The sequence below is a fragment of the Eutrema salsugineum genome, unplaced genomic scaffold (assembly GCF_000478725.1).
Source record: "Eutrema salsugineum unplaced genomic scaffold, Eutsalg1_0 scaffold_13, whole genome shotgun sequence".
Taxonomy (NCBI): domain Eukaryota; kingdom Viridiplantae; phylum Streptophyta; class Magnoliopsida; order Brassicales; family Brassicaceae; genus Eutrema; species Eutrema salsugineum.
The window spans coordinates 8883487-8910859 of NW_006256885.1; the positions used below are offsets into that span (position 1 = coordinate 8883487).

General features: G+C 39.7%; 10 protein-coding genes and 1 non-coding gene across 14 annotated transcripts; 4 read left to right on the forward strand and 7 right to left on the reverse strand.

Annotated features, from left to right (window-relative positions):
* The first annotated feature begins 1207 nt into the window (after positions 1-1207).
* Positions 1208-4568, forward strand: LOC18023493 (probable protein phosphatase 2C 33). The gene is made up of 6 exons (XM_024159853.1): positions 1208-1502; positions 1606-2531; positions 2858-3268; positions 3357-3474; positions 3562-3785; positions 3887-4568. The coding sequence occupies exons 2-6, from the start codon at positions 2277-2279 to the stop codon at positions 4346-4348; spliced, it is 1470 nt and encodes a 489-aa protein (XP_024015621.1). The 5' UTR covers positions 1208-1502; positions 1606-2276; the 3' UTR covers positions 4349-4568.
* Positions 4508-7613, reverse strand: LOC18023494 (aspartic proteinase-like protein 2). Its single transcript, XM_006408324.2, has 10 exons — positions 7206-7613; positions 6774-6900; positions 6449-6690; positions 6145-6369; positions 5893-6055; positions 5711-5784; positions 5421-5508; positions 5255-5330; positions 5107-5178; positions 4508-5022 (listed from the first exon to the last, which is right to left on the reverse strand). Exons 1-10 carry the CDS (start codon positions 7457-7459, stop codon positions 4871-4873), a joined length of 1473 nt encoding a protein of 490 aa, XP_006408387.1. The 5' UTR covers positions 7460-7613; the 3' UTR covers positions 4508-4870.
* A 915-nt stretch (positions 7614-8528) lies between these two features.
* LOC18023799 (thioredoxin F1, chloroplastic) lies at positions 8529-9677 on the forward strand. Its single transcript, XM_006408325.2, has 3 exons — positions 8529-8994; positions 9127-9226; positions 9422-9677. Exons 1-3 carry the CDS (start codon positions 8693-8695, stop codon positions 9563-9565), a joined length of 546 nt encoding a protein of 181 aa, XP_006408388.1. The 5' UTR covers positions 8529-8692; the 3' UTR covers positions 9566-9677.
* A 258-nt stretch (positions 9678-9935) lies between these two features.
* On the reverse strand, positions 9936-11732 carry LOC18023800 (protein DJ-1 homolog D). Its single transcript, XM_024159576.1, has 4 exons — positions 11647-11732; positions 11074-11319; positions 10561-10923; positions 9936-10444 (listed from the first exon to the last, which is right to left on the reverse strand). The coding sequence occupies exons 3-4, from the start codon at positions 10915-10917 to the stop codon at positions 10256-10258; spliced, it is 546 nt and encodes a 181-aa protein (XP_024015344.1). The 5' UTR covers positions 10918-10923; positions 11074-11319; positions 11647-11732; the 3' UTR covers positions 9936-10255.
* A 328-nt stretch (positions 11733-12060) lies between these two features.
* TRNAS-AGA lies at positions 12061-12142 on the reverse strand. The gene has a single exon. It is a non-coding gene; the product is annotated as a tRNA-Ser (tRNA).
* Positions 12143-12285: 143 nt separating this feature from the next.
* Positions 12286-15031, reverse strand: LOC18023801 (beta-catenin-like protein 1). Its single transcript, XM_006408327.2, has 8 exons — positions 13916-15031; positions 13650-13734; positions 13454-13550; positions 13271-13334; positions 13124-13180; positions 12892-12929; positions 12723-12804; positions 12286-12477 (listed from the first exon to the last, which is right to left on the reverse strand). The coding sequence occupies exons 1-8, from the start codon at positions 15014-15016 to the stop codon at positions 12388-12390; spliced, it is 1614 nt and encodes a 537-aa protein (XP_006408390.1). The 5' UTR covers positions 15017-15031; the 3' UTR covers positions 12286-12387.
* Positions 15032-15483: 452 nt separating this feature from the next.
* On the forward strand, positions 15484-17274 carry LOC18023802. The gene is made up of 2 exons (XM_006408328.2): positions 15484-15739; positions 16437-17274. The coding sequence occupies exons 1-2, from the start codon at positions 15646-15648 to the stop codon at positions 17099-17101; spliced, it is 759 nt and encodes a 252-aa protein (XP_006408391.1). The 5' UTR covers positions 15484-15645; the 3' UTR covers positions 17102-17274.
* LOC18023803 (WAT1-related protein At3g02690, chloroplastic) lies at positions 17271-19274 on the reverse strand. Its single transcript, XM_006408329.2, has 7 exons — positions 18597-19274; positions 18461-18508; positions 18270-18392; positions 18022-18171; positions 17757-17928; positions 17621-17681; positions 17271-17508 (listed from the first exon to the last, which is right to left on the reverse strand). Exons 1-7 carry the CDS (start codon positions 19206-19208, stop codon positions 17403-17405), a joined length of 1272 nt encoding a protein of 423 aa, XP_006408392.1. The 5' UTR covers positions 19209-19274; the 3' UTR covers positions 17271-17402.
* A 10-nt stretch (positions 19275-19284) lies between these two features.
* On the reverse strand, positions 19285-22628 carry LOC18023804 (nijmegen breakage syndrome 1 protein). Its single transcript, XM_006408330.2, has 14 exons — positions 22541-22628; positions 22133-22186; positions 21765-22029; positions 21565-21656; positions 21351-21481; positions 21231-21277; positions 21053-21161; positions 20856-20942; positions 20608-20779; positions 20099-20523; positions 19956-20017; positions 19773-19869; positions 19622-19684; positions 19285-19519 (listed from the first exon to the last, which is right to left on the reverse strand). The coding sequence occupies exons 1-13, from the start codon at positions 22575-22577 to the stop codon at positions 19631-19633; spliced, it is 1632 nt and encodes a 543-aa protein (XP_006408393.1). The 5' UTR covers positions 22578-22628; the 3' UTR covers positions 19285-19519; positions 19622-19630.
* A 161-nt stretch (positions 22629-22789) lies between these two features.
* Positions 22790-25014, forward strand: LOC18023805 (tyrosine--tRNA ligase, chloroplastic/mitochondrial). 4 transcript variants are annotated; one of them, XM_006408332.2, is made up of 2 exons: positions 22790-22842; positions 23383-25014. In XM_006408332.2, exon 2 carries the CDS (start codon positions 23439-23441, stop codon positions 24936-24938), a length of 1500 nt encoding a protein of 499 aa, XP_006408395.1. In that variant the 5' UTR covers positions 22790-22842; positions 23383-23438; the 3' UTR covers positions 24939-25014. The 4 variants fall into 4 exon arrangements, with proteins under 4 accessions (XP_006408395.1, XP_006408394.1, XP_024015550.1 ...); XM_006408331.2 differs by having other exon boundaries at positions 22798-22842; positions 23376-25014; XM_024159782.1 differs by having other exon boundaries at positions 22831-22839.
* A 211-nt stretch (positions 25015-25225) lies between these two features.
* Positions 25226-27312, reverse strand: LOC18023806 (pentatricopeptide repeat-containing protein At3g02650, mitochondrial). The gene has a single exon (XM_006408333.2). The coding sequence runs from the start codon at positions 27257-27259 to the stop codon at positions 25478-25480; it is 1782 nt and encodes a 593-aa protein (XP_006408396.1). The 5' UTR covers positions 27260-27312; the 3' UTR covers positions 25226-25477.
* Positions 27313-27373: the final 61 nt, after the last annotated feature.

The window sequence follows — 27373 nt, forward strand, 5'->3', positions numbered from 1 at the left end:
ACTAACACATAGGTGAAAACTGATATTGCGTTTCATGAGAGAGAGAGAGAGAGAGAGAGAGAGACACCGAAACAAAACTCAGCACAGGTTGTTGTCTTCAAAATAATGTTGATCTGCAGATCTGCTGCATGAGAAGAAGTTGATACGTGTTGGAATCTGTGCCTCGTTGCCGACATGTGGCTTCAGTTTCTGTATTCACAATGTATGTAGGCATTTGACTGTTTTGGTTCGATTGAAAACGCAAATAGTCTCTCTCCGTTTCATATGTTTTGACTAAAAACACACAGCTATTATAAATTTTACTTTTCTTTAAAAGATTTCATTGATTATATAAATTAAAATAATTCAGTCAATCATAAAAAAACTATATAATATAATTAGTTACATATTCAATAAAGTAAAAATTGCATAGAAATATAAAAGTCGAAGGAGTATAATTCTGTCAATCACATATTTAAAATAAAAAACAATTAGGTTTTTTCTTTCCCCATTTTCAATAGTAAAAATAATATTAAAACAGCTTAAATCCAGAGCCGGTTTTGAGCCCAAGCAAACCAAGCATGGCTTGCGGCCCCTATGTTTATATGAAAATTTTTAAAGATAAAACAGCTCATTTTTTGAAAAAAATATGTAAAACAGTCCATTTTTGTTATATAGCTTGCGGCCCATGCAAAAAATATTCAGTTTAGGGCCGGCTCTGCGTTAAATCCAACCTATTTTATTCAAACTAATTACAACAATACCATTTTATTATGCTATTTTAAGAAGAAAAAAAAACTGATTACATTCACGTATCTTAAAATATCTTACAGTAGATGTAATTTTTTGTAGTACAAAATATCAATTTGTTTTGAGTAACATCGTTAGACCTACTAACAGTATGTACACAGCATATTAAAATCATGGAATAAATATGGTAGATAGTCTCTCACCTTTACGGGATGATTGACTGATTGAGAGACCTCAAATATATGATCTGTGATATTTGTATCGATTTTTATAGAATTTCTTATTTTGGTGGATGTCAGGAAATTATGTGTAAGAAAAACGTCTTATCCAACCCCATGTTAATTGTGCCAGCTTGAAAAAAAAAAAAAAAGAATATTAATATAAAGGGAACCCATCTCTATTAAAAAATAGAAATTAAGTTTTACAAAAATCATCATTTCCAAAGAAAAATCTCTTTACATATTTGGTTGTATTGTATTGTTTTTGTTTAGAGACTGTGACCCATCTCCATTACTGTTTCTGTCTCTCTCTTCTCTCTCTCTACACACAAAAGTAGAAAGTCGAAGAAGAAAGAACGGGTTTGTAGTTGGTGGTTGCGTTTCTTTCTCGTAAAATTTCATCTTCTCTTTTTTTTTTTTTTTTTCTTGTTTCTCTCTACGCGCCAACAGAATCCTACGCCTCTTCTTCTTCGTCTTCTCCGTTTTTGTTTGTTTTATTTCCGGGGTTGAAACTGATTCTGAGATCCTCCTACCTTTTGATTGATCTGTCTCCTGGTGAGTGTCTTTTCAGCTCGAATTCGAATTTAGGTATTTGATAAACGTTTAATTCTTTGTGGAGTTAAATTTTTCTCAGTGATTGTCTTTTGATTGGTTGCAGACGAAGAAGAAACGAGAGAGAGAGGCTTTTGATGATTCTCGTGTTTCTAGTCTCTTTCTCAATCACTGTTTGATGGATTCGGATGTATAAATAAACAACCACATCTCTCTCTCTTTTTTTTTTCTGCGTGTGTGGTGCCAATAGAAAAAATCTACGTAGATCTGTTCCTTTTTCTCGTAAAACTTTTGGGGTTAAATAACTGTACAAATATTAAAAGAGAGAAAAGAGTTTTTTTTTTCTTCTTCTTCTTTGAAGACTCAACAAAGGGTCAGACTCAGACCCAGAAGTCTTACCTTACCTTTTCTTTGGTCAGCTTTGAAAGGCTTGATTTTTTTTTTTTTTCCTTTCGTTCATTCAATTTTGGTGATTTGGGTTTAAGAATCACTGCTGTGTGTTGTCAGTTGAGAAATTATTTTGACCAGTAGAGTTGTTGCAGAAAGTAGCTGAAACTAAGAAAAGAGGTTTGTTCTTCTTACAGTTGAATCATCATTTGCTCTTTGTGGTGATCATTGGGATCTAAAAAGGGGTTGTTCTTCCAGAGACCTTTCATCATTGCTCTTTGTGGTGATAATTGGGATCTAAAGCTTCAATCTTTCTCGCTGGAGAACCGTGGGTGTGATTGTACCATTGTTGGTCTGGAGTGCCTTCTTAATATAATCAGGGCCCTGAGAATGGGGTCCTGTTTATCTGCAGAGAGCAGGAGCCCTATACCAGGCTCTCCTTGCTCCCCTGCGTTTGGTGTGAGGAAGAGGAAGAACTCGAAGAAGAGACCTGGTTCCAGGAACTCGTCCTTTGATTACAGGAGAGAAGAGCCGTTGCATCGGGTTCCGGGTCGGATGTTCTTGAATGGATCAAGTGATGTTGCTTGTATCTTCACTCAACAAGGCAAGAAAGGGCCTAATCAAGATGCCATGGTTGTTTGGGAGGTTAGTTAGATCCATAAGTCTTCCGAATTTTTATTGTTTATTTTACTGGTTTTTATATGTCCTATTGTTTATCCACACCTTTGATCTAACCAGTAAATGGTTTAGATTAGAATCTTGATTTTTACGTCAAAGTGTTAACCTTTTCTTTGCACACTTAGATTTAAAATGGTTTTCAAGTGGTCGAATGGATAGGCTCTGCTGTCTCTTCTCTATGTATTGCACACTATAAGAGATTTGAAATTTTGAAATCTGTGCTTAGAAGCATCAGGTTTTCTATAATGATCTATGCAGGAATGGTTCTTATTGATGTGTGTTTTCGTCCACAGAATTTTGGTTCGAGGACAGATACAATCTTCTGTGGAGTGTTTGATGGGCATGGTCCATATGGTCATATGGTTGCAAAGAGAGTCAGAGACAACCTTCCTCTCAAATTAAGTGCTTATTGGGAAGCGAAAGTGTCAGTTGAAGGTGATCTAAAGGCGATCACCACCGTTAATAATGCTAGCAGCATCAACAACTCTGAAGATGCTGCGGCTTCTTTTGTATCCGCTGAAGAAGAACCTAGGCTACCCGTTGACATGGAAGAGGAGAACACGGAAGAGTCCCATTCTGAATTGTTTCAAACTCTGAAAGAGGCGTTTCTTAAGGCTTTCAAAGTGATGGATAGAGAACTTAAATTCCACGGAAGTGTTGACTGTTTTTGCAGTGGGACAACGGCTGTGACTTTGATCAAGCAGGTATTGTCTCGGCTTGGTACATTTAAAGTTTAAGCCTCCTTATTCACTGTTTCAGGATCTTTATTATCTATACTTTTCATTATTGTAGGGTCAATATCTTGTCGTTGGAAATGTCGGAGACTCAAGAGCTGTGTTGGGCACAAGAGACAGTAAAAATGCTCTTGTTGCTGTTCAACTAACTGTGGATCTCAAGCCAAATCTCCCAGGTTGAATGATTGTTCCTTATGATGGTGCATGTGGATGCATGATGGATCTCATTAATTTGTAATTTTTGCCCTCAACTGAATTTGCAGCCGAGGCAGAGAGAATAAAAAAGTGTCGTGGACGGGTATTTGCTCTTAGAGATGAACCTGAAGTTTGTAGAGTTTGGCTGCCAAACTGTGACTCGCCTGGACTTGCAATGGCACGTGCTTTTGGAGACTTTTGCCTTAAAGATTTTGGTCTAATCTCTGTGCCTGATGTGTCTTTTCGTCGATTAACCGAAAAAGATGAGTTTATAGTGTTGGCTACAGATGGGGTAATCTTTCTCTCCCTCTCTCTCTCTCTCACACACACACACACATTTATTTTCTATATGCATTCTTTGCTCACATTTCTAATGTTATGTTTGTGTGATAGATTTGGGATGTTCTCTCAAATGAAGATGTAGTGGCGATTGTAGCTTCAGCACCATCTCGTTCCTCTGCATCGAGAGCTTTAGTCGAGTCTGCGGTTAGAGCTTGGAGATACAAATACCCGACCTCCAAAGTCGATGACTGTGCTGCAGTTTGCTTGTATCTAGACTCCAACAACACAAACGCCATATCTACAGCTTCTTCCATCTCCAAACTAGAAGAGGAAGAAGAGGAAGAACTAAAAACCACGACTGAGAATGATGATGCATCAGGACCAAGCAATCTAGGCCGTTCGAGTACTGTCAGGACCGGGAAAGAGATTGCTCTCGACGAAAGTGAAGCGGAAAAGCTGATAAAGGAAGAGGATAACTTGGATTCAGAACCTGGAACAGAGTATTCTGCACTAGAAGGTGTTGCAAGAGTTAATACACTTTTAAACTTACCAAGATTTGTGCCTGGAAAGTGAAAAGAGAAAGAAGAGTTTGAAGTGAAGAAACTGAGTGGTGATAAATCAATCAAATAAAACACCCAAGAGAAGGTACTGTGTCTTTTTATCTGTTCTTTTTTTTTTTTTTCCATTTTCACCTTCCTACATTGATCTCTTATTCTTTTTTGGAAGTCAAGATTCATTGGTTTTGGAACATAAATTTTTGTCAGTTTTGTCTATTATTTATGTCTTTCTTTCTTGTTGGTGTTTTATGCTGTTTTATTTGTTTTGTCAGTAAAGAAGAGTGAAAAAACATCACATGATGTAATAATGGCTTGTGTCTGTGATTCCGTGAAACCCCCTCAGGCTTAATTTTGTCTGTCTGTAGGGTTTGTCTGTTCAAAAAGCTCCAATTCCACAACTGCAGATTTGTGTCAATATCTCTCTCTCTCTTTCACAATCATGAAAAACGACAATATTTTAACAAATGGGAAGCAGATCCTTTACTGATAATAACAACAAAAGGAACCAACTTTTTACCATAGAAGGTTTTCTCTGAAGCTATAAAGCAATGTTACAGAGGAAAGGAATTAAGAGAGAAACAATTGTAAGAAGTTTGGTAATAGCTAAAGAGGAAGACCATGACAGGTTGTGAGCACCAACTGTGTAGATTGCTCCACTTTGTTCATCCTTTACTTGTATTCCTCCCGAGCCTGTGTGAATGGTTCATTTCAGTCAAAACACTTAAAGCCTCCTATCTAATAAAATTAAGCAAAGATAGGATTTGTGATGCTTACAGTTGTGATTGGTCCATCCAATAACTTGGTTTTCGATATCGTAGACAACCAACTTGTTAGAAAGCGCCATATCTGCCGAACAGAATGAGGACTTAATTGTTTTTGGCGATTCGATGATGAATGACATTTATGGAAGAGAGAGATTTACCTCCAAGAATTGTCAATGCTCCACCTTCTTTAGTCTGCAATCCACCGTTTTGCCAGCCAAAACACCATGTGTCTCCCTAGAGTCGGTTTTATGTCAGAACAAGAATGCATACAAAATAAATAGGCAGAACAAGAGCACGAACGAACAGAACAAGAACATGACTTACTTGAATTTGGAATAGATAATCCCGAGGAGACACCGTCAAGGAAGCAGACTTGTCGAACTGAAATGTGACAGGTGGGAACCGATCTAATCTGTGAATTTGTCAGTAGATTTTCAGAGGGTCAAAACTCCAAATATAAATGAACTAGAAGTATAAATCAGTCACCTAATCAAATGTGGTAGAGTAAAACCGAAGAGCAGAAATTAGTACATCTCCACCAAATGACAGTATCATTTCAAACAACAGTGTATACGAAACAGCGAGAACAACAAAGAAATGAGTTAGACTCTTACTTGTCGGTATAATGGAAACACGTAAACGATTCTTGAACACTATGCAAGGTAAGCTCTGGATGCGAAGACAGGATCTGCCAAAACCCCACGGAAAAAAAAAAAACAAAATTGTTTAAGAACTTTCTAGTAAAAAAAAAAAACAGAGAGCTTTTCACAAAACAAAAGAAAATAACTGTCTTGACCTCATTCATTAACGGCTTAAAAACAGCATCGGGAAGATAAACCAAAGTTGTACCACTGTCAACAATGACTCCTTTGTCATCTCCCGAATCAAAGGCATCTGACGAAAGTTCTAAAACTGAATTGCCAATTTCGATTGATTTGAGGTTAACACTGTAGTGAGATCTGCAAAAGGGTCACAATCAGTGTAAGAAATTCAAAACGTTTTGACAGGAAACAGAAAAGCACATATTTAAGAAAAGGCATTCACTTACGATTTAGAGAGCATAGGAGTAGTCTTCAGCTTCGGTGACACGACTTCTCCAATGGCGAATATACCGCCTCCTTTGTTATTATCCAAGCAATGTGCAAAAGACCTTTTGACTTTTCTTTGTGAAGCTAGCTGAGATATAAACGATGAATTCGTTTGTCCAAATCCCATTATCCCATCAACTGCAGATATGGATTCACCGAGCTGACCAGACTGTTTAGACCCACACCTGTAAAATACAGATTAATATCAACTGAAAATGGCACAATGCAGAGAAGAGAGAAGCTTGTTTTCCCTCTTTAACTCACCCAAAGATAATACTTCCATTGATGGAACCGGTTTGACGATTTCCAGTAACTAAATCCAAATGCACAACATCTCTCACCAAGTATCCATTGGTCGAGCTTCCATCTCCGTATTGAATAACATACTGGCAAGTGGAACCTGAGTGACACTCGGATCTTTGGTTAACGTAAGAGCAAAAGTTGTCATCACACGAAACAGATTTTGCAGTGGACGAAGCATCCGAATCATAAGGTGTCAGCTCTACCTGAAAGATAATGAAACTATGAAACTACAACAAATGTAACTTAAAGCTCTGTTCTTTTGGGGGATAAAAATCAATGCTTTTACCAAATCACTTTTCCTTGGACATCTGATACATCCGGCACAATTCACCCATAAGATATCACTTCCTGTATCAACTTGGACATGAAAGTTTCTTGATGGAGTTCCGAGACCGATTTCAGTGAAGTACAAACTGAAATATAAGAAACCAAACCAAGAACAAGAGTCAGAGGTTTCACAATAGCAGACAAAAGAAGGAAATTGCACAGAATGGTTTAAAATCAAGCAACCAGAGAGTCAACAATGAGTCAATGACCAAACAAACAGTGGAGAATCTCAAAAGAGCAAAAGCTAAAAGGGTTTTCTTCAGATTCCACCACATTAATAGGCAAAAAGAAATCGTTTTTCTGTTTAAATTCCCAAATTTGTCTTGTCTCTTTAAAAAGAGGAAAACAAAAATTCCCAAAATTACAGGTTTAGGTAATGGGCGAATCGAACCCAATAGACTCAGGCTGGCTATCGCCGCCGAGAGGAAGATCGATGGCGGAGAGGAGTCTAGAGTGACGGTGAGCGTCGTGAGCTTTGAGAGCTCCGAGATCTTTTTCTCTTTTCCCGGCGAACTTGCTTCGAACCTCAAACACCAAATTCTCCGCCGCCGCAGCCGCCGATAACTGCGGCTCAATCAGCAACGTCACGACTGCCGCAGATAGCAAAATCGCCGACAAAGAGCAATGTCTACGGCTGAGATCCATCCTCCGTCAACACTACCGAGGATTAGGATATTCCTAGCTTATTAATGGAGAAAGAAAAAAAAGGAAAGTGAAGAACAACAAATTAAATAAAAAAATAAGAAAAAGTGTCAGCTTTGGCGGTGGAGTGATGTTTAGGACAAAGAGGTAGAAGAAGAAAGAAACTGGTGGGTAACTTACAAATTACAATATATTAAAAATTTATGTCGAAACACCTTTGAAACTTGACTAAAAAATCATACTTTTTACTCTCTTTTCTCCCCTAAATTAGAAATTCAAAAGTCCGATATTGTGATCACTTGAAGAAGGAATCTGAACTAACCGTTAGATTCACTTTGGCGGCAGTTGTTTGCCTGTCTTGTGTCAGTTGTTATGAAGGTTATTATATTTATGGCTATGGTATTTCTAATCACCAATTTATGATGTAACAATCTTTTTTTTGCTAATCTGGTTTTCTACTTTATTATGAAATTCTTTAAAAATTTCAAAAGATTCATTAGAGAAATATAGCAACATCTACTAAAATCAATCAGTACATGTAACAAAGTGTTGATAATTTCTTCTTCTGACACTTGAACACATTGACCCACATAAACGTTATGTAATCGCAAATAAAACTTGATTCTTCTTTTTTGAAACTGAATCAAACTTTTATTATAACTTGTGGTCCATTTTATTTTAGGTTTACCTTTACTTAACATTTGTATTCACGTTAATATAGAATTCTAGGAATGTATGACTAACGATAACATACTCATCCGTTAATATATATATATATATACCTTTCTTATAAAAAAAGGGTTCATATGGAAAAACAGAGGTTTTTCTTTTAAAAGATCATCATTAGTTGTTTTTGCGCAACATATAATTTGAGGGATGGAATCGTCATTTAGCAGCAAAACATAAATATCAATCGTAATTCCCTCGGGAGGAATCTACACCTCCCGTTCATCTATCACGAAAACAACGAGCTGACATAACTACCCTCGAATATCCTTGTTCATCCGTAGCGGTATAAGGATAATATCGTCTTTTTGTGCTATAAAATCCAACGATAGAAAATGAAAAAAATAAGTAAAAAAATAGAAGCAAAATCAATAAATAATAATATAGCTCTCTCTGGCTCACTCCGTTGAGACCGCACACACACACAGAGAGATAGAAGCTGCTGCTGATCAAATAAACTTTTCGAATTCCATTTCATCGTTCCTCGTCTATAAAAAGCTTCCCCTAAGAATGCCTCTCTCTCTCCGTCTCGCTCCATCTCCGACTGCTTTAGCCCCGACCACCGGCGGATTTGGTCCCGTTAGGAAGCAGTGTCGGATCCCTTACTCCGGCGTCGCGAAGACGAAGATTGGTCTCTGCTCATTATTGGATTGTGGGAGAAGGTGGGATTCCTCTGTGGTGGTGGTGAGGTGTAGCTTAGAAACGGTGAGTGTTAATGTTGGTCAAGTGACGGAGGTTGATAAGGACACCTTTTGGCCCATCGTTAAAGCCGCCGGTGATAAGATTGTCGTTCTTGACATGTACACTCAGTGGTATGTTCCAAATTAGCTTGTGATTGTTTAGCCGAGAAGAATTGACGCATCATCTTTCTCTTACTCTGTGCTGCTTCATGTTATTGTCGAAATAGATCCCTGAATGAGCGAATGAATCATGTAATTATGCAGGTGTGGTCCATGTAAAGTGATTGCCCCTAAATACAAAGCTTTATCAGAGAAGTACGAGGACGTTGTGTTTCTCAAGCTTGACTGCAACCCAGATAACCGGGTTTGTGTTCTGCTTTTAAATCCTCATTTCTCATCACCAAATGTGTTGCTTAGCCATAATATCATGAGTAGCTAACGATAGTGTCCAAGCATGGAAATGGACTCGAACCAAAACCATAACAAGTCTTTCTTATTGTAATATTGTTACTTGTTGTTGCTGCTGCTTAGCCATAATTGTTCTTTTTGTTTGGTGCAGCCATTGGCAAAGGAGCTAGGAATAAGAGTGGTTCCAACTTTCAAAATCTTAAAGGATAATAAAGTCGTCAAGGAAGTTACCGGTGCCAAATATGATGACCTGGTTGCAGCCATTGAAACAGCCAGGTCTGTTCCTTCGGAATGAACCAATCTCATGGTTGTTCCAGTGTAAACTCTGCTTCTGTTATTATGACTCTTTCATGTATGTGTAAATGTTTTTCAAGAAATATATGATCAAGGTAATGTTTATTTATCCATATGTTTTAGGGGTGGACAGTCGATTATACGGTTCCATTGGAACCTGAAATTCGCCAAGTAATCTAAGGGTGATGAAGTAAACAAACCAGACTGATCATAATCAGATCATAATTCATCAATTCGAACTGAACAATAAAAAAAAAAAATTTGCCTAGTCAACAATAGACCGATCTCATCAACCTTTTCTGATCTTAGGGTTAATTGTTGATTCTTGCCGTACTCTATATACAAAAAAAAACAACATTGACCCACATGACTCATGTGGAAAACGGAAAAAGCAAGGATCCGTTTAGTTGATTCATTCCCAACTAAATATGCTTTAGTCACCGAAAATATAATATGACACTAATATTTTGATAGTAAGCTAGTCAAAGGATTAGAGAGAAAAGAAACAAATTCTCGGAAACCTTATTGCCAACTCAAAGAAAAGGCTTCAGTTTAGACACAAAATCCTCAACAGGAGACATTCCGGTCACATGCCACAAGTGTTACACACATTAGTACATTACACAGCAGACGAGTAGGTTGGACGGATTCCGCATGAAAGGGGAGTTTGCATATAACATATTAACATGGACTAGAATGAAACCTGAATGCCCAACAAAGCCATTAGCTGTGACACAAACTCTGGGTGTCCCGGCCATGCTGCGCCAGTTACCAGATTCCCGTCAGTGAAGCATCGGTGGATTGGATCTGGTTCTAACCAAGTTCCTCCTCCGAGTACCACATTCAGTTTCACGGCTGGATAAGCAGTGCATTTCCTTCCCTGCATCAGTAATCAGGTAACATAAAAATCAGACAAAGAAAATTTCTCAACGCGGAAAGAAAAAGAGAGAGAGAACATAATCAACTTCACTGGAGCTACGACAGAACAAAACTGACCTTGAGGACACCGGCAGCAGCTAAGATCTGTTGTCCGTGGCAAATAGATGCAACTGGTTTCTCAGAAATCATAAACTCCTTAACTATGGTAAGGACATGTTCGTTCAAGGCAAGATATTCTGGAGCTCTGCCTCCCGGGATGACCAGAGCATCATAACTGGAGGAATTTAGGCCATCAAAGCTAGCAGTTAAAGCAAAAGTGTGGCCTGGTTTTTCACTGTAAGTTTGGTCTCCCTCAAAGTCATGGATTGCAGTTGGGCAGCGATCACCAGCCTTCTTCTCTGGACAAACCGCATCGACTTGACATCCCAAAGCTTGAAGGGACTGAAAAGGGCCTTTGACTTCATAGTCTTCCATATAATCCTGGAAAGGTCAAAACTATGACATATGAGGCTCCTGAGGCTCTGACATATGACTATATGAGGTACCAGCTAAAGCAAGAAGGTAAGCAAAACTAATGAAAAACCATGGTTACTAACAAAACTGAGCCAAGAGAATAGTAAGGTGGCTAACCCCACAAAGAAACAAGATTCTTTGATTTGCTCCAGTTATTTTAGCGCCCAGAGCCTTGAGAAAGAGCTGGATGAATTCAGGATGGCCCTCATAGGTAGCTGCAGTAATTAAACTACCATCAACGACACAGACATGAGGCGTTGTTGGTTCCACCCAGTTGGCGCCTGCAGCGATAAGGGCAGGTCCCACAGTTGCATAAGCTGTGCAATTTCGACCATTAACTGTGTCTGCAGCAGCCAATATCAACTGTCCGTGGCAAATAGAGGCAATGGGCTAAGAAATCCTCTAAGAATATGTCTCAGAATATGTCTGCAATTTCTCTAAGAAATCCAATCAGGAAATACAATACAAGGATCCTAAACTAAAAAATAAAAAATGAGAGAATCTCCTAGGACGAACTTCGACAATAGAGTATCTCCGTTGACTTGAAACGATACAAAATTATACAAGTATCATCTAATTCATAGCTCAATTGAAAGTGAAGAATTTCTAAATTTGTTTTTTAATGGATCATCACACGCGGCCGGCTACACATCGAGATTGATCAAGAAAGAGTGAGAGATCGAGAGAGACCTGGTGGCCACAGAAATCGTGAACAGCGGTGGGGCAAGAGTCACCAGATTTCTTTCCGGGGCAGACGGTAAGCCTGGAACGGCACCATCACCTGAGAAAAGAAGAAAGCACATATATACCAGATTTTTTGTAAGCACAACGAAGATGTAGATTTTTTGTTTTCTGTTTTTGTAGAAAAAGGTAGTCGAGGAAGAAGACGACCTCATAGTCTTCCATGTAGTCACCGCACAAGATCAAAAGAGTTCTCGAGTTCGCCATTTTCAGCTAGAGAGAGCGATTCTGCTTTGCTTGAAGGTGTTTTTAAATTTAGACTGGAGAGAGATGACATTCTGGAGAGATCTGGTAACGGCGACGTTTAGGGACACGACGAATGGAGCACGCGTCGTTACTTTTTCTTTAAAAAAAAAGAAAAAACGTGGACGGCAGGATTCGAACCTGCGCGGGCAAAGCCCACATGATTTCTAGTCATGCCCGATAACCACTCCGGCACGTCCACCTTTGTGTTCAAAGTTATCATCAATACAACTTATATATAAACTTATAAGAGAGTTAAACCAGATACTTAAGGAAGCTGCCAGATTAATGAATTTCAAATCACAAAAATATTGTTCGATTGAAAGAGAGAAAAAAAAAAAACAGTCAATGAATGACTTTTTGCTTTTGAGTTTAAAATCCTCTGAGATAAAGCAGAGCATCTCTGGTCCCAATACAGTCTTTTCCCAACTTCTTTCTTTCTCTAACTCACATTGCCGATATAAACAACTGGATTCTCGCCTGTCCTCGTTCCTTTTCCTCTGCTCCTTCAACATCTCCAATGTTGTCATGATATTCCTGTGAATGGCTTTCTTATCTTAGCACAAGCAAGCAACGAGGACACAATAAAATTTGCTCGCAGAGAAAAAGAGAGATTTGTTTCCAGAACTTGCACGGAAAAATGGTTGAGTTCATACGCCATGTCAAAATCTGTTACTAGCTAGTCGGTGTTGGGTTTCAGTGAATCAAATTGTTCAAAAAGTTTCTCCATATCAAGTCAAAAATTTACTTAATTGCTCTACTTTAAGGTGATAAAAGAGAACCTGAAGTATCTCCTTGACGTCGTTTTTACTAAGCTTTTGTTGCTTCAACAGCAGCTCGATCCGCGCTCTCATTCCAGAATGCCTACATTTAAGAAACGATTACAAATTAGTATGCCTGAAACTAAGCTTAGGAATGCATTTTAACGGTGTTTTAACGGACGGTACTTACTCAGAACACCAAATATGCCCCAGAATAACAGCAATAAGCTGCAATGTCAGAGGTAACATTACTGAGGATTAAGAAACAACATAAACACGAAGTTTTTTAAATAAAAAGAAATACAATCATTTCTATTAGAGTAGAGGCCTGTAACTATGCCATGTCGCACATGTACACATACGAGGCACCTTTTCCATAACTGATACAGACATGAAACTGGGTAAACTAAACTTAGTCGAACCTGAAGACTGTAGAGGCCTGATTCTAGCTTCCGATTATATTTTTCATCTTCATCCAACTGGAAAGCAACACAGTGGAATCACTTCATCAACAGATTCAAGCTCAGAATGAAAACGGTAAGATTTATTGAGGAGAGAAAGTGAATTACCTCAAGGTCATCAAGCTCAATTTGGTCTAACCTCTCGGCCTCTGATCTAACCCTATCAGAGTATCTGCCAAGTGTGCAAAGACACTCCTTTAGATACATAACAAAGCTATCACAAACGAATGTGGGCTCTTTCATCAGATGCTCAAAATGGAATTATTAAGATAAACAGAACACTTAAATTACCTCATGTATAGTTCCATAAGGCGATCGATCTTCTCATATTCATTCTCAACAAACTTGCTTAACAAACGATCTCTTCTAGAACCCCTAAGAATCCCAGCTGAAAGATACAGTAAACCGCCAAGAGACTAATGAATTAGCATCAAGAGCATGCACGCAGAACACGCTTTTTACATGAACATATCACTTGCTTTCGTACCAAATAATGACGCAACAAGCGAAATAACCCGCTCCTCTAGCTCCTCCTTATACCGCTCCCTTTTGATCCTCTTGTTAAGCGGAATCTAAACATTTCAAGAACTAAACAAAATCACTACGCAAGTATGACTCAGAATCGCCTCTTACACATTACTTTGATCTATGCAAGCATTTCTAACAGAAGATACAGAATACAAAACCTCATTAAAACCACCAGAGAGTCTGTAAAGATGCTCAGATAATAAGAAAGGGGATTGAAAAACTTGCCTTACCCATGAAAGCAGCAAATGCTGTTTTCAGTCCCATAACATCCATAAACCTCTCACATGCAGGTGGGTAATTGGTCATGGCAAAGTCGAGAGCCCGGATCGCAGACCCGTAAGCATATTTCTTCTGCTTCATGATAATAATCATCAGCTCAACTCCTTCCGCATTGACGAACCTCTCCTTGTTCTCCAATGGCATCAAGAGGCAGCACAAGCAATCGAATAGATTCTCTAACATCTCTTCCTCGTCAGGAGTTTTGGGATCCTTGGACTTATACATCGCCACACCCTCGAGCACAGCGTCTACACCATTCATTTGCCCTAGCCGTTTCTGGTTCGCCGTGCTGTTCTGAAGCAGAATCGCCAGGATCTCAGACGCGTACTGCTTGATACCCTCGAAATCCCTCATCTTGATCTTCAAAAGAAGCCACCGCAATAGCTTCGTCCGTTCACACACCATTTCAGCTACAGCCGGCTTCACTTCCACCAGATTCTCAATCACCGTCAAGGTTGCGTATATAGCCGTTGCCTCATCAGGGTCTGCCTCCGTTAACCGGTTCATATTCTGAACCAAGAGCTCGAGCACATTGTTTTCAATCAGCGCGTCGACTAGCACACGCGCCGGCTCGTCGTTATCCTCCAAGGCATCTTCGTCAGTCAGATCTTGAAGAAGCTGAACAACATCGTTGGCGATATCGGCGTTTTCATGGGAGAGGAGATTCACAATCGAGGGAACCGTATTCGAAGCAACAAGCTCCGGGTAAAGCTCCGGAGCCCCAGCGAGAACCTTGAGCTTTTGCAAATCATCGTGTAGGTCAACCTCGGAGTCTGCGAACTTTTCTGGATTCTCCACATACTTGAGCCGAGCAGCTATGTTGTCCCTAAGACGCCGCTCGAAGGATAGGACAAGCTTTTTTAGGGTTTTAAGATCAACTGCCTCTACTGGATTATGGGAAGATTTCTCAAGTGCTTCAAGGAGAGAAAAATCTACAGTGTTAGGATCGTAGCCGTCCGAGCCTCGATACGCCGGCGGTAATGACGGCGGCGAGTTGTTGCCGGCGTCGATTGCTTTCCGTTTTCTGGCGTGATTTGAGACTTCCATGGCAACGCTTCTTCTCAGAACAAGATTTTGCTTCTTTAAAAGTGGCGAAGATCCTGGACTAAAATTTGGGCTTTAATATAATAAAAGTACATTACAAACGTCGTCGGTTTAAGAAAATCGTTTGCGTTTTGAGGCCCAGTGACGTAACGGTGTCGTTTCGGGAGGAGTTAAACCATAAATTTCATTAGTTGGGGTTTATTTACTTAATTAATTTAAAATTATGGTAAAATATGTAGCTCCATTTTTTATGTAAAATACCCAACCGATGAATTTTTTTATATGATGACTGTAGAGGCAGAGTGATGGATAAGGCTTTAGGCAAAATGGTTTGATGAATGACAACACTACTGTCATTTTAGTTGGAAAGGCTGCTATGTACATATTTAGTTGGAATATTTTTTGGAAGGAAAGAGATTATAAGCAAAACTTTTTTTTTGGGGTCAATAATAATAACATTTGTATCCCTTTTTGAAAATTTAAATTTATGATTTACCCAACTTCCAAGGGAAAGAAAACCCCACACGCGAAGCAAAATCAGATCTTCTTCTCTCTTTCTCTATCCGCCGCCGCGTTATCTCATCGTTTCTGGTTCTCTGTTCGCCGGCGGGGGATTTTGAGAAATCGAGACGATGGGATTTCTCTCCCACAAAATTTCTGTAGATGATGTGAAACCAGGCGATCACATCTATTCATGGCGTCAGGCCTATGTTTACGCTCATCACGGTACTATGATCTCTCTCTCTCTCTCTAGATCAATAGATAGATACATTTACATTCATGGTAATGCTAGTTAACTGTCATAGTTGTCTCAATTCGATTAACTGTTGAGATTCGCAAAAGCTTCAAAATTGGGGAAGAATAAGTATGAGTTTTCTGTTTTGAGTTTGATCAAAATGAATACAAGGTTTAGGAGATTTCTAGCTTATGTCATATGGCGTTAACGATGATTCTCTGTTACAAGTCTAAATAGTGATCCTTGATCGTTGTAAGGGAAATGTGGTATAACATTTGACAGAAACCTCAATGCTAAATTCTCTAGTGTTGTTTTAGGTTCAACGAGGCTCAGATTCTCACGGTGCTAGGTAGTGGAATTCATTCCGCAGAAATTTTATTTAGATCAATAGGCCTGAATTTGGCAATGTGATAAATGAAAGCTGCTCTTATCAAAGATGCAACTGTGTATCCTAGTTGTAAGAGGAATAAGTTTGAAGTTTTGGCTGCACTTGAACATTGTTCATGCACTGTTGTTCTTGGCAGTCTTTTGAACCTACCCTTCGAATCATTACCTGGATAGATCAATTGTGTGTTTTAGTCCTCTTCTAGGCTCGTTGATATGGTTATTGGCTCGTTGTGGCATAATTAGATCCTCTTGCGAACTTTTCTTTGTGATCTTGTTAACTTATATGCGTATGATTGGCAGGAATCTATGTAGGTGACGGACAAGTCAACCATTTCACTCGTGGCGATGGCCAAGAGACTGGAACTGGGACTTTCTTGGACAAAATCATTGTTAGTTCAACCCCAAGTCATGGAGACAGCCCATGTCCTAATTGTGGAGATAGATCCAAGCTTGGTGGTGTAATCTCTTCCTGTCTCGACTGCTTCCTCGCTGGAGGGGATCTCTACGTCTTCGAGTACAGTGTCTCTCCTGCTATTTTTCTTGCCAAACCTCGAGGTGGCATATGCACAATAGCATCTTCAGATCCTCCAGAAGAAGTCGTTTACCGTGCAAACTTCCTCTTGCGAAATGGTTTCGGTGTTTACAATGTTTTCAAGAACAACTGTGAAGATTTCGCCATCTATTGCAAAACTGGTTTGCTGGTAGCAAACACTGAAGTGGGAAGGAGCGGCCAAGCCGCTTCAATGGTTGCAGCAGCCAGCGTTGTTCTTTCTTCACCACTCAGGTTTGTAGCAGGTTTTGGTGGTTTGGCTGTGGCTGGCTATGGCATGTACTGCGTCAGTCGCTTGGCTTCAGACATAGGCATGCGATGGGATGTGAGCAAGGTGCCTGTGGAGAGACTAGTTGCTGATATGGATGATATGGTCGGGATGGAAAGTAAACCAGAGGACAATAAGACAAGTTAACATGGGCTATTATGCACAGACTGGTCCGGTTTGGGAGTATGGTTGATATCTGATTGTAATTGATTGTAATGCTTACGCTGTATCGAGTTGTGCATAACAAGACTATCCTCTATTTCATCTGTTACGTTAAGTAAGAGAATATGCTAAATGATGTACCGAATTGTGCAACTTAATTTGGCTTATGGTTATCACTGAACTATGATTACCTTCACTTTATTATATACAAAAGCAAATAAAAAATAATGATTGTTTTACATTTTTAAGAAACTTTGAAAAAAGCAGAACGAACTGAGAGAGTGTCTCAGTCGTTGTTGCCTACAGGAAAGTTCACCAAGTATATAGCGACCAAAGTGACAGCTGCTCCGAGAAGTTGCAACGAGGAGAAAGTCTCATCAAGGTACAGATACCTGTTTCCGAGACAAACATATCAGAATACGAACCAAATACATTAAAAAAAAACCTTGTTATCAGAACGAATCATGGATGGGTTTGTTGTTCTGCTGAATTTGGTGGTCTTACCCAAAGATTGAGGCAAACATTGGTGTCAAGAAGGTGAGTGAGCTGAGTTTAGTCAGGCTTCCTGCAAAAAAAGAGAAATCAGAAATCTGAGACCCACATCAGCGATACCATCACGAAGAGGGGAACAAAATAGAACCTTTAGTCGCGCTGTAGAAATAAACACCGTAACTAACTGCACTGCCGAAAATGGATGTGTAAAGAAGTGCTATGACATCATTTGCGGACAGCTCTTGAGTACCGCCGTTAAAAAACGGGTCATGGTTTAAAATGGAAATCGCCAATAGAGGAAGGCCACCGATTACCATATGCTGCAGATAAAACCAGAGACATGTTTAGTTTAGTTTAGTTCGGTTCTTGTAAGTAAGAACTCTTAGAGACAAGCCATTGAACAGAAATATTACCCAGCCGGTTGCCATAATTGGATCCGAGTATTTTGAAACCCATCGAACCATCACGGTGCCAACAGCCATGCTCTGAGCTGCAAGGAGCATCCACCACTCTCCACTTCCCCACAAGGAAAAGTTATTACCATCTGACGTAACTGATGGAATCTGTCACGAATCAGACAATTATCCTCAAGTTGCAAGAAAAACTATCGAGATACTAGCTCGGTATTGATCTTAGATCATGAACAAGTAAAACCTTTTACCTCAAGAAGCAAAAGTCCTGCAACGCCAAGAACCAAACCTCCAGCTCTCACTATTCCAATGGACTCACCAAACAAGAAGGATGCTAATACAGCTACAGTCAGTGGCTGGGAATCAATTATAACCTGCAAGCAACAAAAAAGTTTAATTCTAGGACAAGCGTACAAAGGTAGTAGAGAGATAACTTTCTTACACTTCCTAGACCAGCAGAAGTCCTCTGTAATCCTTGAGCAAGAAATCCCTGAACCATCATCATCACCATTATTATCATTCAGACAAGAATTCATCAACTTTAACTCTTAGAGCTCAGGTCAAGTGAGCAAGCAGACCTGGAAACAAGTAGCGTCCACAAGAGCAAAGAGAGCAATAGAGAGCCAAGCATTGATTCCTTTAGGCAAAGGTCTGCCTCTGTAAACCGCAAAGGCAACCAGCAACAAACCGGCCGGAATTAACCGAAATGCAGCGACGAAGAAAGGACCGGTTATCGGCAATACTTCCTTCATCGCAACCATCGCCGTCCCCCAGAAAAAGAAGGGTGAAATCAGAACCGTCCATTCAAGCAACGATCCTTCTCCTCCGCTCAAGATTCCGGAGCTACGATTCTCCTCATCTTCTCCGTTGTAGACACACTCCACGTCTGATCCCATTCCGACGCAATCTACAGACGAAGATGGCGATGACTCGGTCTCCTCCGCATTTTTGTTGCTTGTGGTGCTTCTTCGGACAACGGATTCTCCATAGATTCGACGTTTACAGATCACACCAGTGACCAGATTATGCTTCGAGTCGAATCTGCTCTCTCGCAAGGGTTTAATCGAGGTGTACCATGGATATTTGTTTGCACAATTCAAATTCGTTGGTCCAGAAAGAGACAAGCATGGGTTAGGAGAAGCAAATAAGCCACCAGAAGAAGAAGCGATGGCCGACCATGGCCACTCCATTGTAACTATTGTGTTTAGAACAAGAGAGAGGATAAAATTTGTATCTTTTCGAGTTAACAGGGAAGTAATGGCCACATGTTTTCATTTCTGATCTGAGAAGATAAAAAATCGAATTCAAGTTTTCATCAGAGAAACAAAAGAATATATATTATATCCCAGTGTACATCTGAGGCATTGTTACGTCATTAAAAGACCAACAAAAAAAAAAACAATCTTTTGATTAGTTCTTTGTGATCCAGAAACCAGAATCATGCCACCACTCTCAAACGATCTTCTAGAGGATTCTTCTTCTGATTCACCCAGAAGTAGTCCTGCCATGTAGAAAAAAGCTGAAAGCTTAGACCTTTTGAAGAAGAACAAACAAACCTGAGAAATTAAAAGAGCAAGATCCCACAACAACAATTGCATATCACCTTGAAAACTCAACCTCGAGTGAGAAACCCGCGAATGGAACCAGCCGTTCCACGCTTTCTAGCCTGCATATTTTGATACAAGTGTTAAGAAAACAAAAAAAAATAGCTGGATGATCTCTAGATTTTGATGCAAGATGATGTTGATTGACACCTTTTCATTGTTAAACAAGTCCTCTGCAACGGCTTCCATCTGCTTCCTCTTCTTCTCTTCTCTCATAAAATCTGTCACTTCCCCGCTATCATATTCTCTGTCATTACCAAAACAAACGGCTTAAGTAAACAAAGAGAAAAAATACTTTAGGAGCTAACGAGCAAGAAAAAGACTCGAGATTACTTGTATGGATCCTTGGCGAATGGTATCAGGCTACTGAAGCTGTTTCCGGATGTAACATTTCCCTAAACAAAAAGAACAAAAAAAATTATCATCATCATCTTGCGAACATAACGTTTGTTCAGGATCCAAAGGTTCTGATTTGCCTTTCTGAATCTCTTAAAGTCAACAACTCCTTCCTCGCCTGTAGACCGAACATTTCTAATTGATCGCAAATCCCTAACAATAAGATCTTGAGTGTAGATAATCTCCGAGTTCCCACATTCAGCCTCATCATTTTGATCCCTTCGAATTGTCACATCACGGACACTATCACTTGGGATCTTCTCATCACTGTAGCCTTTGGTTTCAGTATCTATCAATAAGTTTACGCTTTTAAACTCATTCAAATTCATTGTTTCTTCCAATATCGTAACAGGACTCTCCTCTATCACAATAGCAGCAGGATCCTCCGGTGTTTCTGCCTTTTCAGTGGCATCGATCATATGAACAGACGATGTTGTTTCTTCCTCTTCGGCGTCAGAATCTGCTACAACTGTCTCATCCGTAGAGCACGATGATGAAATTACAACTACAAACAGGAAATGTTTCAAGATGAGAGTTTTGCGATTTATAATTTCAAGAAAAGCAAATATAGTTGGCATTGTGTATTCACCGGAAGGTGGTATCAACGAAGTCGAAGGTAGATTTCCGGACAAGATAGCGCATATTAAATCCATTTCGTTCACTCTAGATAACAGACTGAGATGCTTTAATCGGCCAAATTTGTCTCCTGAACTTTTTGGGATGACACATATCATGCGATTAGTTTCTCCATACTGAGACTCCTGCAAAGTTGATTATGTGTGTTAGTGCTACTTACATAAAAAAAAAAAATGAGCAAAATAATATAAAAACACAAACCTGACTCATGGAGCTAACGTCTGCTACGCCAACAGTCTCTGCGCCACATACTTTCAGCAAAGATGGGAAGCTGCTTCCAAATCTGTACTGCACAAAGAGAAAGAAAAAAATATGAAAAAGGAAAGAGCGAAAGAAAAAGGCAGGCATGTTCATCAATAATTTAGTCGGATTCTTTTTGAACAAATAAGAGACTATACCGTGTCTGCTGGTTCCAGCACAAAAGTAAATCCTTCAAGACATTTTTCACGGATGTTTGGTTCTATTACATCCACCAAAGCTTCTTCCACCATCACCGATGGTCTGTATCTGTATTAAAATTAGCATGTAAGTAACTGCAGAGTTTGTTGGGAAAATCTTTAAGATAATAATACTTACTGGCTGTATCCAGGAATGTCGCTGCGGATACTTTTCTCTGCGAGAAGCTAGACAAACACTGAAGTTAAGACCCATAAACGAACAACAAACGAGGGCTGACAACAGAATTATCTGACATACCTTAACCCAATTCGTCAAAATGATGGGTTTTTTGGCTAAAATTGCATTGACTAGAGCTTCATTCACTTGCATACGCGGTTCAACAAGAACATGGGTGCACTCCTCACTCAAGGTTGGAGCAATACGAGCACCTGAATATCGACATATTTTCAGGCAATGGGGAAAATATGCAATTTTACTTGCATTAGGCAGGAGATAAGGTTTTTTCACTAACCGATTGACGAAATTGAATCTTGTACCGACCGATCCACCTTAACGGTCTCAGAGGAAAGGCAGAAGTAAAACACCAGCGGAACTAAAGACAACCTGCAATGATGTTAAAGGGACGGATATCAGCCATCTTACATGAAGAAACAATCATACAATCATACAACAACAACAACAAAAACAGTCACATGGATTAGGCAGGAATACCTGTAAGTTGCTGCACCTGTACCAAATGTGATAACATCTCCATCTTTGAGAATTTTCTCCTTGTCAGGTAGCTCATGAACTTTATATTTTTCCCCGAGGTCAGTTTTGATAAAGGTCCCATATTTTGAATAGTCTTTTACGCGGATAACAAATGAGGGATCTGAAGATTTGTTCCTCCGAGAGGTTGAAAGAGCTGTTGCATCGAAAGCTAACTCTGCATGGACCCTAGATACCCCCTTATCCTTATTGATAATTATGTCACATCCTAGAGAATAAATAGACCATGGCCACAGATTTAACCAAGTTAATGAAACAAACCGAGCAAGGAAGGGGATGAAAGTGTAAGTGAAATGAAGATGTAACAATACCTTTTCGACCAATCTTGTAATTCCCTTTTGAAAAGATATAGTATTTATCTTCACCTGAGACACAGACTCAAATCATTTACAACGGTCCAAAACTTCCGAGATTCTTAAAAAAGCAAGATTAAAGCTAACACAGACTCACTTCTCTAGCAAAACCCAGAAGAAATTTGGGTTTTTTCTTACATTATCAGAGGACAGTTATGAAAAGGTAAAAGCGTGTGTCGCTAATAACTCAAGGGTCATCACGAAGTTCACTAAACGAATGAAATTTTGGGTATTTCGAAGAATAGAACATAGTTGAGAACTGCAGTTACTGGAGCAAATATTTCGTAATGGCGAAAGATTTAAATAGGAACGAAGCAATCAAACTCTTTCATTTGCAAGCCAATACAAATCTAATGGGGGAAAAACCTGAGAGGGGATCAACGGGAAAGAGACCCCAAACCATTGATTCGCTGTGTTGGAAAGGGTTTATCTACAGAGAAACTCCCGATGAATTATGTTTAAGAAAACAAACAAACCAGAAAGATGAAAGCTTTGCTGGGTTTAATAACCCGGTTTTGTATCTAAACAGTTTCAAATTGAATTATAGATTTTTAAACTAAACCGGAGATTTCTCGGTCTATCTTGGTTTCAAATAATCTGAAGCTGTGTGGCAAAGCAAAGGTGGAAACTGGAAACCAAATTCCATTTCCTGGAGTTACAAACCAGTAGTAAGCTCTTTCGCTTCTTTCTTCTCGAAGTTTAAAATTTGGGTGGAAACTTTATCCATTTAGGTGTATTATAATTTCGCTGAAGTTGGGAATGAATATGTTTTTGGTTATCCCGATGTAGTTTATCTGGGTCTCTTCTAATCAAGCTGTCAGATGCAATGATGGGGGTGGGGGATGGAGAATCCTTTTATAATTTGGTGTAAATCTTTGGGATTCCTTTCTAGTTTGCTTTGAAGTTTCCAGTTTTGGAGATTGAACATTTTCTTTCTCGGGTGTTTGGGGTGAATATACGACTGTATTGTTAATGCCCATAAGGTGTTTGTCAATTTGCCTGCCTGAGAATTTTGGATTTGTAGCAGGCTTAATCGATTGGTTATTATTCCAATCACTGGACTTTTCACTTTTTGCAAATAGTTTTTTTTTTCTATATCAGACCAACTTGTGCATTGACTTGCGCCTATGTTTGTTTACAGTTTTAGAGGATAAAGATCGGTAATTTATCGTTGTTTCCAGCTAATGGTGTTTCTATTTAGTTTTCAGTTTTAGTTACCAGCTTGGCTATTCAAGAAAGGTTTCAGCAATCAGCATATAAACGTATGGCATATGCAACAGGAACGACGCTTGCTTCAAGGAGCATCTTCCCTATTTGTTCCAGAACCTTCTTATCTCCCTTGCGTGTGGCTTCTTTACTCGTTTCTCCTGAGAAATCCTCCTCAACTTTCTTCAGAAGGGTCCAATTTCATCACCTTTTCTCCGCTTCGACAACTCCTCTGCTCTCCTCTGTTAAGTGTTCAATTCAATCTACTGTTTCTCGCCCTAATGTAGTCGATATACTCGAAGAAAGAGGACTCCTCGAGTCAATCACCAGCGAGAGTCTCAGGTCTGCTTGTTCTGATCCTAGCGTAGCTCCTCTAAAGGTCTACTGCGGGTTTGATCCAACGGCTGAGAGTTTACACTTGGGTAATCTACTTGGTATCATTGTGCTTTCTTGGTTCCAAAGATGTGGACATCAAGTTGTTGGTTTAATCGGTGGTGCCACGGGACGAGTTGGTGACCCATCTGGTAAAAGCCTTGAAAGACCTGAGCTTGACGCCGATACATTGGAGAAGAACATTGCCGGGATTAAAAAAATTATCATCAAGATTCTGGGTTCTGGTGGTAGCTCTTATGTGATTTTTAATAACTATGACTGGTGGAAAGATATGACAATGCTCGACTTTCTGAAAAAAGTCGGTCGGTTTGCCAGGGTTGGACCTATGCTGGCAAAGGAGAGTGTGAAGAAGAGATTAGAATCAGAGCAAGGTATCAGCTACACCGAATTGAGTTATCAGTTACTGCAAGGCTATGATTTTGTTCACTTGTTCGACAAGGAAGGGATCAATGTTCAGATAGGTGGGAGTGATCAATGGGGCAATATAACAGCTGGAACTGATTTGATCCGGAAGATTCTTCAAACCGAAGAAGCGGCTTACGGGCTAACGTTTCCTCTCCTATTGAAAAACGATGGAACAAAATTTGGTAAATCAGAAGATGGAGCAATCTGGCTCTCTCCTTCGATGTTATCGCCTTATAAATTCTATCAGTACTTCTTCTCAGTTCCAGACGTTGATGTGATACGCTTCTTAAAGACTCTAACTTTTCTGAGTTTGGATGAGATAAAGATCTTGGAAGATCAAATGAGCAAACCCGGGTATGTCCCTAATACCGCTCAAATCAAACTCGCTGCAGAGGTAACCCGATTTGTACATGGTGAAGAAGGTTTGAAGGAAGCCATCAAAGCAACAGAAGCTTTAAGACCAGGAGCTGAGACAAAGCTTGAGTGGAACTTGATTGAGAGAATTGCAGAGGATATACCTTCTTGTTCATTGCCTATTGATCGAGTCTCTGGTTTTTCAGTTGTGGATCTATCGGTTTCTGCGGGTTTGTTTGAGAGCAAATCTGCTGCAAAGAGAATGTTGAAGCAAGGTGGGATTTATATGAACAATGCGAGAGTTGATGATGAGAATAAAAGAGTTGAGGAAGCAGATATTATTGACGGCAAAGGTCTTGTTCTGTCTTCAGGCAAGAAGAACAAAGTGGTCGTTAGAATTTCCTGAAATTTTTTGTTTCTGTATTATCTTTGTGATGAAGTACAGCATTGGATCATTAATGGTTTATTATTTGGTCTTCGAATTCGGAAGAAGCCACAACGTAGCCTCCACCTCTTCCTCCACAACGTAGCCTCCACCTCTTCCTCCTCATCGAGGAAATTGTAACCGATATTGGTTTTTTTCTACCACCATTATTAAACTAGATTACATTGGAAATGAATAATTTATCTACAATTCTCATTTGAAATATTGAAGGCGACACCAAAACTGACTTAAAACTGTTGTTATTCTATAGAAGCTAGATGCAAGCGAAATATGACCATGGGTAAACTGATACACACTATTCAAAACAAAAGCAAAAAAAAAAAAAAAAATTGAACCGAAAACCAAATGCAAACCGAACAATGACCGTGAAGGCTTATAGTTATTGGAGAATGCTGGAGTACAAAAGATAATTCCAGTAACAAAAGAACAAACAAGGTATCATCTTCTGAGGTTTCAAACCAAGAGATAGAACAATGACAAATATCGGTTGGGATCAGATTCTATGCTGCAGCAAGTGAGTTACCATTTTCGGTTACCTTGGCTTCAGATTCCATCTCTTTAACAGCCCTTATAAGCCCCTGCGTAATCGCATTCAAGTGCAAGCCTTTCTGCTTCATCTCATCAAACAGCATCTCTGCTTTTTGCCAATCCAGAGCTTTGAGGCAGAATGATTGTATTAGCTTAGTATACTCATCGGCATTAGGCTTCACGCCAAAACAATCCATTTCATTCAAAAGTATCAGAGCTTGATCATATTCTTCAATCTTGCAATAGCCTCGGATAAGTGCGTGATACGTCACAGGACTAAGCTTCTTATGTTTCTTTTTCGCTTCTGCTAGAAATTTTTGAGCTTCATTCATTAGCCCTCCTTTAGCATAACCGCTAATGATGACGGTGTATGTGTACACATCTGGTTTCAAGCCTCTACTCTCCATCAACTTCAAAACCTCTTTTGCTTCATCCAGATCTCCGGTTCTCGAACAAGCATGGACAATCAGATTGAAAACCGCATTTCCAGGAGCAGGCCCTTTAGAAATCATATCCAAAAGCAAAGCTTTAGCGTCTTTTACATTTTTAAGCCTGCATAAACTACGGATAACATCAGAGAACGGTTTTATCCCCTGTCGCCTAGCTTCTCCAGATAAATCTCCCAGCATCTCCTGAGCAAACACGACAGTCCCATCATTCTTGCAGAGCGCACTTATCAGAGTAGCAACAGAGTTAGGAGGCGGGATTTTCTCTTGCGCCTTTGCCAATTCGTAAACCGAATAAGCCTCTTCGGATTTCCCTTCTTTACAAAACCAAGTGATGATGTTGCCAATCTGGTGTCCCTCTGGTAACACACCACTCTTAATCATTTTCTCGCATACAGAGCATGCCCATTCCATAAACGACCGCTTGCAAAGCACCTCCAAAGTCAGATAATAAGTTTTTGCATTGGGAGTAAAGCCAAACTCTTCCGTTTTACTAAACACATCAAAAGCAGCTTTGGATTTGCCAAGCTTCCCAAACAAGGCTATCAATCCATTCAGTATCTCCAGAGTCAAAACACTACTATCTTCCTTCTCACCAATCTCTTTAACTAAATCCCACAAAGCATAAGCATCCAATCTACGTGTATCACCAGATATTGCCACAACAAGAGACTCTACAAGTGATGTGGTAACAGTAATCTCTTCTTTATTAGTTGCCCACTTCAAAAACCTAATCAAATTCTTACCTGAAATCCCTGGGGATTCAAACACTTTGACCACAAGTTCCATGTGTAAATCGACATCCAGCGCCTTAAGACCAAACTCCAAGGACTCTTCATCACTCCGTAACAATGATAGCAAAGATTCTAACTTCTCGTCGTCAAATTGGTACACCTCGTCAGCCCGAGAATCCCCGACTTCTACAGTGGATCCGTCGTCAGAAGCTTCAATTGAAACAATACCTGAATCTCCATCTTCACCATCACCTCCAATGGCTACTGCGGAAGTACCATTTACACCAAAATCGCCACTTTCGGAACCCAAATCGGAAGCATTCGATCCTTCAAGAGTAAGCTCTTCAGCTGAAGATATTGGGATCTCATCCGTAGGTAACGAGACTGGGTTCTCTTCCTCCTTAGGACTCGCGGAGAAGAACCTCAGGTTTCGGGCTGAAGCATTTGCAGACGACTTGACGTCTGAGAATCTGGAAAGTGAGGGTAGCGATGGAGTCTTCTTCTTCTTCGAGATTCGAGTGACGGCGAGATTACGAGACGCATTTTGCGATCTCCAGAAAATGGATCTCCACATTTCTACTTTCTTCCCGGACTATCTGCAGCAGCAGTTTCTGATTCTAAACCCAAAAACCCTATTCTCTCTTTCTCTCAAATTCGATTTTAAGCATAAAATGATAAAATGTATTTA

Excerpts from the sequence above, each read along its gene's own strand:
- LOC18023806 (XM_006408333.2), bottom strand. The coding sequence starts at position 27,259 with ATGTGGAGATCCATTTTCTGGAGATCGCAAAATGCGTCTCGTAATCTC.
- LOC18023800 (XM_024159576.1), bottom strand. The coding sequence starts at position 10,917 with ATGGAAGACTATGAAGTCAAAGGCCCTTTTCAGTCCCTTCAAGCTTTG. Across the intron at positions 10,445-10,560 it reads CTGCTGCCGGTGTCCTCAAG|GGAAGGAAATGCACTGCTTA; the intron begins GTCAGTTTTGTT and ends TTACTGATGCAG.
- LOC18023804 (XM_006408330.2), bottom strand. The coding sequence starts at position 22,577 with ATGGTTTGGGGTCTCTTTCCCGTTGATCCCCTCTCAG. Across the intron at positions 21,482-21,564 it reads AGATTCAATTTCGTCAATCG|GTGCTCGTATTGCTCCAACC; the intron begins GTTAGTGAAAAA and ends GTCGATATTCAG. Across the intron at positions 20,524-20,607 it reads TTCGTTGATACCACCTTCCG|TTGTAATTTCATCATCGTGC; the intron begins GTGAATACACAA and ends TCCTGTTTGTAG.
- LOC18023493 (XM_024159853.1), top strand. The coding sequence starts at position 2,277 with ATGGGGTCCTGTTTATCTGCAGAGAGCAGGAGCCCTATACCAGGCTCT. Across the intron at positions 2,532-2,857 it reads ATGCCATGGTTGTTTGGGAG|AATTTTGGTTCGAGGACAGA; the intron begins GTTAGTTAGATC and ends TTTCGTCCACAG. Across the intron at positions 3,269-3,356 it reads CTGTGACTTTGATCAAGCAG|GGTCAATATCTTGTCGTTGG; the intron begins GTATTGTCTCGG and ends TCATTATTGTAG.
- LOC18023799 (XM_006408325.2), top strand. The coding sequence starts at position 8,693 with ATGCCTCTCTCTCTCCGTCTCGCTCCATCTCCGACTGCTTTAGCCCCG. Across the intron at positions 8,995-9,126 it reads CTTGACATGTACACTCAGTG|GTGTGGTCCATGTAAAGTGA; the intron begins GTATGTTCCAAA and ends GTAATTATGCAG. Across the intron at positions 9,227-9,421 it reads ACTGCAACCCAGATAACCGG|CCATTGGCAAAGGAGCTAGG; the intron begins GTTTGTGTTCTG and ends TGTTTGGTGCAG.
- LOC18023803 (XM_006408329.2), bottom strand. The coding sequence starts at position 19,208 with ATGGAGTGGCCATGGTCGGCCATCGCTTCTTCTTCTGGTGGCTTATTT. Across the intron at positions 18,393-18,460 it reads CTTCTGCTGGTCTAGGAAGT|GTTATAATTGATTCCCAGCC; the intron begins GTAAGAAAGTTA and ends TGTTGCTTGCAG. Across the intron at positions 17,509-17,620 it reads ATGTTTGCCTCAATCTTTGG|GTATCTGTACCTTGATGAGA; the intron begins GTAAGACCACCA and ends TCTCGGAAACAG.
- LOC18023494 (XM_006408324.2), bottom strand. The coding sequence starts at position 7,459 with ATGGATCTCAGCCGTAGACATTGCTCTTTGTCGGCGATTTTGCTATCT. Across the intron at positions 6,370-6,448 it reads AATGGAAGTATTATCTTTGG|GTGTGGGTCTAAACAGTCTG; the intron begins GTGAGTTAAAGA and ends TGTATTTTACAG. Across the intron at positions 6,056-6,144 it reads ACTCCTATGCTCTCTAAATC|ATCTCACTACAGTGTTAACC; the intron begins GTAAGTGAATGC and ends ACCCTTTTGCAG.
- LOC18023801 (XM_006408327.2), bottom strand. The coding sequence starts at position 15,016 with ATGGAAGTCTCAAATCACGCCAGAAAACGGAAAGCAATCGACGCCGGC. Across the intron at positions 13,735-13,915 it reads TTGCTGCTTTCATGGGTAAG|ATTCCGCTTAACAAGAGGAT; the intron begins GCAAGTTTTTCA and ends TGAAATGTTTAG. Across the intron at positions 13,551-13,649 it reads GCTTGTTGCGTCATTATTTG|CTGGGATTCTTAGGGGTTCT; the intron begins GTACGAAAGCAA and ends TGTATCTTTCAG.
- LOC18023805 (XM_024159781.1), top strand. The coding sequence starts at position 23,017 with ATGGAGAATCCTTTTATAATTTGGT. Across the intron at positions 23,042-23,382 it reads GAATCCTTTTATAATTTGGT|TTTTAGTTACCAGCTTGGCT; the intron begins GTAAATCTTTGG and ends TTTAGTTTTCAG.
- LOC18023802 (XM_006408328.2), top strand. The coding sequence starts at position 15,646 with ATGGGATTTCTCTCCCACAAAATTTCTGTAGATGATGTGAAACCAGGC. Across the intron at positions 15,740-16,436 it reads CTATGTTTACGCTCATCACG|GAATCTATGTAGGTGACGGA; the intron begins GTACTATGATCT and ends TATGATTGGCAG.